This window comes from Trichogramma pretiosum, unplaced genomic scaffold, assembly GCF_000599845.2.
Source record: "Trichogramma pretiosum strain Unisexual culture from Peru unplaced genomic scaffold, Tpre_2.0 scaffold63, whole genome shotgun sequence".
NCBI lineage: Eukaryota > Metazoa > Arthropoda > Insecta > Hymenoptera > Trichogrammatidae > Trichogramma > Trichogramma pretiosum.
This window is the reverse complement of record NW_019640834.1, coordinates 1,073,269-1,083,791: the sequence shown is the minus strand read 5'-3', so window position 1 is coordinate 1,083,791 and position 10,523 is coordinate 1,073,269. Positions and strand designations below refer to the sequence as shown.

General features: G+C 30.4%; 2 protein-coding genes across 2 annotated transcripts; one reads left to right on the top strand and one right to left on the bottom strand.

The window, feature by feature from the left end:
• Positions 1-1,570: 1,570 nt before the first annotated feature.
• Positions 1,571-7,715, bottom strand: LOC106654846 (guanine nucleotide-binding protein subunit alpha homolog). The gene is made up of 5 exons (XM_014374922.2): positions 5,617-7,715; positions 5,041-5,301; positions 4,905-4,955; positions 4,628-4,845; positions 1,571-4,216 (listed from the first exon to the last, which is right to left on the bottom strand). The coding sequence occupies exons 1-5, from the start codon at positions 5,839-5,841 to the stop codon at positions 3,859-3,861; spliced, it is 1,113 nt and encodes a 370-aa protein (XP_014230408.1). The 5' UTR covers positions 5,842-7,715; the 3' UTR covers positions 1,571-3,858.
• Positions 7,708-10,037, top strand: LOC106654845 (U4/U6 small nuclear ribonucleoprotein Prp31). The gene is made up of 9 exons (XM_014374920.2): positions 7,708-7,949; positions 8,066-8,263; positions 8,371-8,575; positions 8,668-8,837; positions 8,913-9,070; positions 9,146-9,436; positions 9,515-9,739; positions 9,817-9,914; positions 9,995-10,037. The coding sequence occupies exons 1-9, from the start codon at positions 7,826-7,828 to the stop codon at positions 10,020-10,022; spliced, it is 1,497 nt and encodes a 498-aa protein (XP_014230406.1). The 5' UTR covers positions 7,708-7,825; the 3' UTR covers positions 10,023-10,037.
• Positions 10,038-10,523: the final 486 nt, after the last annotated feature.

The following is a 10,523-nucleotide window of genomic DNA, read 5'->3' as shown; positions in this document are numbered from 1 at the left end:
TGGCTGTTAGAAATTTTTTAATTAACCATAAAATAAAATTTTATATCAAAAAGTATTTTTTGGTTTGTTTTTTTTTGCTTAATAAAGTCTATTATTTATTGTTTGACATTGAAAAAATTCTGAAAAGTTTCATCACAGAATTCTAAATCAGAATCTTGATTATTGCTAAGAAAAATTGTATTTTTATACGAATATACATTTTTTATTGGAAACTGTAATTGGTTACAACATTCCACCAAATAAAGAAAAATAAGTGTAGTTGATAAAAAATGACATATTTTTTAAAAATGTACCAAAAATAATGTACGGATAATAAAAATGTATTTTTGCCTTTCTACTAAACCATCTTTGCATTGTATAGTAAAAAGTTATTATACAAACAGAAACTATTCTTATAGATTCAGAATTTTTCAAAACTTAATATTTTTCTAATATGTATTCTTTTTAAAAGTTTACTGTGAATATAAAAATGGTCAAAATGCCTCAAGTGCAATAAAAAAATTAATTTACTCACTTTTACATCCAGTGTTGATGATCCAATTTTGTAAATAACATTATAATGATCAATATTTATAGTAATTATAAATGTCATTAATTTTTTTTTCACATATATTGACTATTTTTAAAAAATTATTGCAGGTACTGATTAATCTTGAACATGTAAATAATTTGTATTGAACATTCAAATGGTATCACTTTATATGGTGGTTTATTTTATGACATGTACATGAATGAGGTAATCTATAATAAATTGAAAATATTTCAAAAAATTATATTTTAAACAGTTTGATTTCAATTCCTGATTTTTTACCTACATATAAAAAAATTAAATATTTTTTGATTTGATAAGTTTTTAAAATCGTAAATTTTAAAAATAATCGTAAGAAATCACAATAGAATCATGTAAAAATGTGAATTTGCTTTTTGTTTACAAAGATATACTTGGAGTAACATTGTAATTACAAACATGTTGGTTTGAATCTTGTTTTATAAAAATAAAAACTCGTTTTATACGAAAAATTTATGTTAATTATAGTATTAATTTTGAACTGGGTTCTATGGTAAATAGAACTCAAAATTTATTTGAACTATATAACTTTAAAACATTTAACTTATAAATCTGTAAATTCATAATTTGGTGATATAGGATTAGTATAATAAAGCGCAAACGTTAAAAAATACTTTTTCATACGAGTTTTATTACTTTTGTAAGTATCCTACATTACTGTAATAAATAATGTATAATTTTATGTACAAATATACAAGATATAAAAAGGCACAATACCTACTTGCTTCAGAGCATATAAGTTGAAAGTAGAAAGTAACAAATTACATTTATATATAAACTTTACACCAATCATTGGTAAAATGAATATAAAATGGAACTTATTTATTTAATTTTTAATTTTTCTAGAGATCACTCTTGCTGTTTATTAACAAATGAAAATATAACTTAAACTTATTAGAACGCAAAGTTTAAGTTTTTTAATATATAGATAGGATAATTTATAATTTATATTAACTTTGTTTTAAAGATGTCAAATATTAATTTAAAAAAACTAAGACAAACTTTCTGGTAGTATACCATTTGAGATTCTATAAAATATGTTATTTTTTACGAAGTATATATTAGTACAACAAATTTTAGTCAGTTAAAAAATAACATTTGCATTTTAATATTACAAATTAATTTATGATAAGTCTTGTAGTTTTAAATTACAAAATTGCAAGATCTATTTTTAAATACATAATAACATTGAACAATTTTTCGATGAACTTTTCGTAGTAATTCATTGTACATTATTTACAATTGGTAAATTTTTAGTTATTTCTCCAATTTCATGATTCATGTTGTCTTATCATTTTGTTAAAATTATCGGACAATCGGTATTTTCAGTGCAAGAATACAAATCACTTTTTTAATTTAGAAAATATTTAGAAGTATACAAAAATATGATCATTTCCTGTTTCGGCAATAGATTTTCAAAACGTACTATTGCAAAGTTGAATATTAATTTGCAAAATAACTTACATACTAGAAAAAAATTATAAATACTTCACAAATATTTGTGTCAAAAATACTATATATCATGTTGATGTTAGTAAATGAAAAAATATAGAATAAATATTCGACGATATTATAGTCTTACATTGCAGTTTGAGTAAATAATTAGATTTCAAATAATTCAACTTTATTTAATTTGTCTGGAATGGAATGTTGATGCACAAAGAGATTATAACAAAACCACCAAAATAATTAAAAAAAAAAATTTAATTTTATCTCAATTTTTCAATGACAAAAACAAAATAAACCAATGTCTACCAACAATTCATAAGAAATGGCAGGAGTTTTCTATTTCGTCGCCCCAGCGCCAAAACTGCACTAATAAATTTGAGTAGCAAAAACTGCCTAAGTTTTATGTTGAAGACATAGGACTAAGGGAGTTTATCAGTACGGTTTTTGTGCTAAGATAACGATTTGTTCTAAAAAAAATTAACGTGTTATTCATGGATTTTTTATAACTTTTGAAACTTGAAATCATTTAAATTTAAACTTATATCAAATATAGTATTTGTTCATTATAAGTAGATAATAATTACTTTGATCGATCAACATCATCAGATCTTATTTCAATACTGTAGTTAGAATTTCAACAAAAATTATTATTTTATTAATTTCAAATCCATTTTTTATGGCTTTTGTTTCTTACAAAACCACTGATAGGAATAATAGTATTCATTTGTTTGCATTGTGTTAACGCATAGCTCATATATAAAACTTTTAGCTAAAACTGTTTATAAAATTTGAAACGAATTCAACTTCAAACTAAATTTTTATTGCTTTATGAAAATGGGAATAATCACTAATTAAAGATAATACTGATTGCAACTATACAACAATTTAAATAAGGTTTTTCAGTCAGCAAAATTTAAGTATTCCAATCAGTAATAAAATACATTTTTAAGTGTTATTATGTTTTTAAGGGTTGGTCATGAATTTAAAAATTTTATTCATGGCACATTGAACTGCATGTGTATTTGGGAACTTCAATTATAATGTTATGTTATTAAAATAAGATGTACTTGAAACATTAATTATCTTATAGTAAATATTTTGTATGTATCAGTATTAAAGTATAAAATGTTTTACTTCATTAAAATTCTAAAAAATACTAATACTTTGAAAGACAAAAACTAGTCAATCGCACAAACAATGTAACTGCATTTGAGCTTGTACAGCATGATTGTTGCTTTTAGTCTTTTATTTTACAATATTTTTTATGATCAATATTTCATAAGCTATGCAAATTATTAATTCAATTTGAATGTAATTTGACAGATTGGTAAGTCAATAAATTCTATTGAACCATAATTGATCATTCAAAAATTTGATTTTGTAGTAAATTTTTCTTGAATCATAAAGTTATTTATTATATACTGATAGTACAAAATCAAATTCTTCATTTTATCAAATTCACAAAATATTATCTACATAAAATGATTGTAAATTTAATTTATCAAAATATTCAATTATCAACAAAATGATGGAAGATTTATTTTACAATTTATAAAATTTTAACTCTGTTCTATACGAAATAATTCTATATCGCCTTAAGTGGCTTTATTTACATAAAAGTGTTTTCATGACATGATCATTAAACTATCATGACTTTCTACTTATAATTCATACAGATATATTGTCTTTTAAAAAGTACCTGCTTATTATTTTATATTATTCTATAATATTCATAAATAAGTCTCGGTATTTTTTCATTAATTTTACTTAATAAAAAATAATTGCATACCTTCATATAAATAGTAAATAAATGTAGTCTTTACATTTTATTTTCTCTTTTGTTACTGTAGCATGAGTGATTCCAAATTACGATGAAGTATGGTATTTTTAACTGCATTAAATACTACTTTAATATTTTCCGTATCTACAGCGGTAGTAAAATGATGGAACAATGGTTTTTTTGGGTCCCTTTTAACTTTGACAAATAAATCCAATATAAAACTTTGAACATCTTTCATGCAATGAGGGTCTCCTGTGAATTGTGGAAAATGCAATCCAATATTCGTATCAGTAGATTTGACCTTTTTTTCCAGTAAATCAATTTTGTTCAAGAATAATATTACTGATACACCATAAAAAATTACATTATTAATAATTGTATCAAATATGTTTTTTGATTCCTCCAGCCGATTTGTTTTCCTGCAAAGCAAAAACAAAATTATATTACTTTGAATTTTGAAATTAAATACAAAAACACAGATGATAATTTACACAATTAAAACTTTTTGCGTATTTAAAATAAAAAATTATCTTAATCTTAAGGAGGTACTATAGCCAGCCTGAAATAATTATTTTGGAATTCATTCTTTAGATTTTCACTGAATATTTTTTTTTGGAAAGCTACATGGATGTCTACATTTTGTTGTTTTTTATTCATCTACATTGTTTACAGAAAAATATTTAGTGGAAATCACTGAAAAAAAAGTTTAAAAAATTTCATTGGCCTGGCTATGATATATTTCCTCAAGTTTAGTTGTTAATGCAGACTTTTGGAAACATAATGTTTAAAAAAGGTTTTGTATGATGAAATTTGCAAGAGTTTCTACATACCTATCTTCTACTATGACTTGATCAAATTCTGATGAAGAAACTAAAAATAGTATTGAAGTTACTGAGTCAAAGCATTGGTACCATTTTTGCCTTTGAGACCTCTGACCTCCAACATCCACAAATAAAAATGGAATATTATTAATTGATATAGTAAATTCTGATATTCCCTTAGTAGCTTTTCTACAGTGTAAAATATCTTGATGGGTTGGAGTATAATCCTGAAAAAGGAGTTAGTATTACTTTTGGTCCTAGTTAAGAAAAGTATACAAATACTTACTAATTTTGCAATCCTATCAATATCATCAAAAAAATATTGCACTGAATCACTCTGCAATAAAAAAATAATTATTATAGCTCAATGAATGATGGTTGAATTTTACAAACAAATTTCAATTAGTTATTTAAATTCTTACCAATTGGAATTCTCTTCGTCTATCAAAGGCTCTTCTTATTGAAGCATCTTTCCATAAACTTTGCAAAGACGGTACACATCGCAAAAAACTTCTAGCATCTAATGTTGTTGTATTTTCTAATTTCAGAAGTTGATACCCTATATCATAATTTTTTTGATGTTCCCAGGGTATATTTAATTTATCTCTAGCATCGACTAACACTCTCATGCCTCTGACAATATTTTGATAAATTACTCGTTGATATTCTCTTACTAATTCAGGCTGAAAAATAACATTAACAATTAAAAGTTTACAGATAGAAAAATAGAATTGATGAATGATTCAATGGTCAATAATATGATGAAATTGATGCATTGAATTACAGATAAGCAAAACAGTTATCCAAAATTATACCTAAATTCTTCAATTCAATAGAACACATTAAAAATACTGAGGAATTTGTGGGTAAACATAGTTGGATATTTCAATGTTAAATAATGCTTAAAAAAAAGTAGAATACCGAATGATCGAGATCGATCGTCACAGTACAATTAAAACAAGAGATAAACAATGAAAAGAAGGCGAGAAAAAGCTCACCTCAAAATTAATCCCATGTATGATCCTCATCTGCTTGAGAAAGGTGGACTTGCCACTTTCACCGGCGCCGAGAAGTAGGAGCTTGACTTGTCTACGAAGCGACTGTCTGTCTTTTTCGAGCATACGATCTATCTCCTGGCTCTTGCAGCGTTGCTCAATCTCCTCGGGACTGAATTTGAACCTGAGGCACCAGGTGCAGGACCACGGCCCGGGCCTGTCGGCCATCTTGCCAAACCCCGTAGCAGCCGCCGGTCTGCGGAACAGCTAGCAGAAGCAGCAGCAGCAGCTAGGGCGACCCGAGGCGCTGCGGGTGCAATGGTTGAAGAATTTCAAGGGCCGTTGGAACGGCACCGCGCTCGGCCGTCGCCACGGCAAGGCAAAAAAAACGTGCGTTTCTGCGTTACGCAAATCAAACCTGACCAATGTAAAGCCAATGCAGCAGCGAGGGCGTACACTCGGTGCGGACGTTGTTTTTCAGCGACGATGGGCCAATATGAACGGCGAACTATAAACAACACACTCTCGATAGTCGACGGTCTACACGACGAGACGCGATCGGCACACTCTCACTAGATTCGCACTCCACGCACAGTAAAAAATAGAAACGAGTTCGAAGGCTTGGCACTGGGCAGCACGCGAAATAGGCTAAGAGTCGGTATTGTCCCACACGGGCCTCGTCCAGCTTAGGCTATTTTCCAGGTCGTCTCGATGCACCTATGTGTCGCATACCCGAGAACTGATGCATCGTGTCGTACACATCGAGCGAGCAATGCAGCAGGCTAGCTCGCAGCCGTGTGCTGCTGCATTTTTTTACGCACACGCAAGTACTTATGCTTATGTATGACGTATGTATACACCACCTACCACTGTCTTACTTTCGTGCTGCACGTATATAAGTTTTTCGGAGCTATGCAAATTTGTTGCTGCTGCTGCTGCTGCTGCTGGCTGCAGCCTGTGATTTTTGCACGCTATACGGTCAACTGGTAAATGCTGCTGGCAGTAGTGGCACTTGTACACAGTGTATTTCCAGGCGGCCGAACAGCACACCTTTTCTCTCTAGTCTCATCTCTTTTTACTTCTGCCTATGTAGCTCACTTCTACTTGTGGTGTATGTATCTGTCTGAGTCGTATAGTTATATATATACTCATGTACGTTCAGGTGACCGTACCCAAACACTACCCGGTCTCTCAACTCTCTTTCTCTTTCTCTTTCTCTTTCTCTTTCTTTCAAGGAGGCAGAGGCAGAGCTCGTCGAGCAAAGGCAGCAAAGCGCACACTATGCGGACACACGTATATGTACAACACGGCTCACTGCTCACGCCAATTTTACATGGCTATTGGTCTAGCTGTAATTCACTACTGAACGCGTGTTCTACTACGCGAGAGCTTGGTTTACTTTTAAACACAACTCGTGGAATTGGTGCTTATTTGAACATTTCTTTTTCGCGATTCCACAATATCTCGCACTTGTGGTGAGTCAAATTCCGCGCATGCGATTGACAATGATGAATGATGTTCCGACTGGTGGCTCACTGCTGCTGCCTGCTGCTGACATAAAATGAGTTCATAAGCCGCACCACAAGACCCCAAACGGTCATATGATAGTCATATTTTAACAATTGCTCAGCGTCGGACCCTAATGTTTCCATCGATTGTTATGGCGGGAAATTGAAAATAGATTGCTTTAAACATTTTTAATAAATTATTCCTTTTTTTCAAAGCTCCTAAAACTTTTCATCCAAAGCTGTGCCAAGCTCTGACATATTTTCGGAATTTTTGTTCTTAATTTACTCAATTAATATTGATATGAAAAAAAAATAAATAAAACTGATTTTTGATCCGTGAAAGAACATCTTGGAACTTTCGAAAATTTGATGAAACAACTTGATAAGCGTAAGAAATGTCGTAACTACTAATTGAGTTGAAAACGTACTTATAAAGCTTCACCCAAATGCTCGATTTATAAATAATTGAAGTCTTGGATTCGGATTACGCGACTCCATATCGAGGATTGTCTAAGCAAAGCCGCAGAGTGTTGACAGATTCGAGCGCCACGCTCAGCATTCTTCGAACTTACTACGTAGTTTCAAAAGCAGTCGACACGTGAATATCACAGTGTAAGGTGGTATGTATACATGCGATTCAATTTTATAAATCAGGACATTGACAGTTGATAAAGCGTTTTATTAATAATTAAAACTTCGGAAAAATGTCCCTAGCCGATGAGCTGCTGGCGGATTTGGACGACGACAATGACGATATTATCCCAGAACCAGAAGTGGCGGAGGAACTTGTCACAACGGCAGTTCCGACGACCAAAATTACGGAAAAAGGTTAGTTTCAAAATTTTGTAAACAAACACAAAGCAACGTATAAACATGGCAAAGTACTTCATAATCTTCAACAATATATGTGTATTAAAATATTTGAAACTTTTCTTTATTTACAGACATAAAAGTTGATTCGATTAGAGAATTGGCTAAATTAAGAGACTCGTATTTAGTACAAAAAGTGACTTCAGCTATTGATAAATATAGTAAAATATTAAGAAAATCATCAGATATTATTGGACCAGTGGAGTCAGATCCAGAATATTTATTAATTGTTGAAGCTAACAATCTTGCTGTTGAGATTGATACTGAAATAGGTATGTATATTTTATTTATTTAAATTTATTGCTATTGCTTTTTAAAAATTAGTTTTTAAACTTTTATAATATTGTGAAAAAATAATAATCAAATTATTTTTAACTAGCAACAATTCATCGATTTACCACCAGTAAATATTGGAAACGCTTTCGAGAGTTGGAATCACTAGTAGTTGATCATTTAGAATATCTAATGACAGTAAAAGAATTGGGAAATGACTTAGACAATGCAAAAAACAATGAAAGATTACAACAGTTTTTAGCTCAAGCAACCATTATGGTTGTGTCTGTGACTGCTTCAACGACGCAAGGGTAAATAAATTTTATTTAAATTTAATAGGTTTATGCTTTTATTGTAAAAAAATTATGAATTACTAACCTTGGTCTTATTTCTTAATTTACAGAAAATTATTAACTGAACAAGAATTAGCTGCAGTAATGGAAGCTTGTGACATGGCTATGGAACTTAATAATTTGAAACAAAAAATATTTGAATATGTTGAGAGTAGAATGGCATTTATCGCTCCAAATTTATCAGCTATTGTTGGAGCTTCAACGGCCGCAAAACTCATGGGTAATTCAATTCACTTATATGCAAATAAACAATAATTTTTTAGTTGGAAATTCATAACGAATAATTTAATTATAGGTGTTGCTGGTGGCCTGACAAAATTATCAAAAATGCCTTCATGCAATATTTTATTACTTGGAGCTAAAAAAACTACACTATCAGGATTTTCTCAAGTAACAGCACTACCCCATACAGGATTCATTTACTACGCAAAAGTGGTTCAAGATGCACCTCAGGTAAAGTTTTTTTCCAAAAATTTTTTCATGATTAATAGTGGTTTAATTGCAATTTAATTTTCATTTCAATTACAGGACTTACGCAGAAAAGCTGCAAGACTTGTGGCCAATAAAAGTACATTAGCAGCTCGAGTGGATGCTCAGCATGAAAGCACAGATGCTCACATAGGAGAACAATTCAGAGAAGAAATAGAAAAAAAATTAGATAAATTATTAGAACCTCCACCGGTTAAATTTATAAAACCATTGCCAAAACCTATTGATCCTGGCCGGAAGAAGCGCGGTGGTAAAAGAGTTCGTAAGATGAAAGAGCGTTATGCCGTCACAGAATTCCGTAAACAAGCTAATCGAATGAACTTTGCTGATGTACGTATTTTCTTTAAATTTTTACATTTTTAAATTCATTCATATCATTGTAATATTAATATAATTGGTAAATTTCAGATTGAAACTGACGCTTATCAAGAAGATCTCGGCTACACAAGAGGTACCATTGGTAAAGCAGGCACTGGAAGAATAAGATTACCTCAAATAGATGAAAAAACGAAAGTACGAATATCCAAAACGTTACAAAAGAATCTTCAGAAACAGCAACAATGGGGTGGAAGTACCACGGTTAAAAAACAAGTTTCAGGAACAGCTTCAAGTATAGCTTTCACACCGTTGCAGGTAAGCTTAATATTTCATTGGTTGTATGACGTAATTATCAATATTTAATTAATAAAATTCTTGATTTATCTTTTTAGGGACTGGAAATTGTCAATCCACAAGCAGCTGAAAAGAAAGTTAATGAAGCTAATGCAAAATATTTCTCTAACACAGCAGGATTTTTGAATGTCAAAAAGTAATTATTTTAAAAAAATTCATATGAATTGAGTTGAATAAATTATTTTATATTGTCAAACGAACTTGGTGTTTTTTTAGTTACCATGATCCAAGAGCAAGTGATTAAAAATACTACTAAAAAACTCCCGTTGCCGTTGTGTACTATAGTAATCTTTAATCTTTGGTCATTTTTTTATAAAATACGTGGAAAAATTTTAAATTCACCATCCATGTTTCTTCATTTTTACTGCAAGAAGCATGGTGAGCAACAAATTTAAGACATTCTCTTTCATCTTAGTATCGAAATTCTGAGGACGTGAATCGCGTAAAACAAATTAATTATAAACAATTATAGATTATTGTAATAACCAATTAAAAGGGTGTTTGTCGGTGATTGTCAAGTTTAAATACGAACATCTTTTTCACTATAATGATTTTAAAAATCTTGGCGATTAATTCAAGAATAGACATTAATAATTGTAAAAAGGTAAGTAATCAGAGACAGGAATATTTCCTGTCTGGCTTTAAATTCGAGGATCTAGCATCGTGAGACAAAGCGAGATAGCACATACGCTGCCCCTAATGCCCCTAATTACGCGCCGGTCTCTCACAAATACTACGCGTAAAC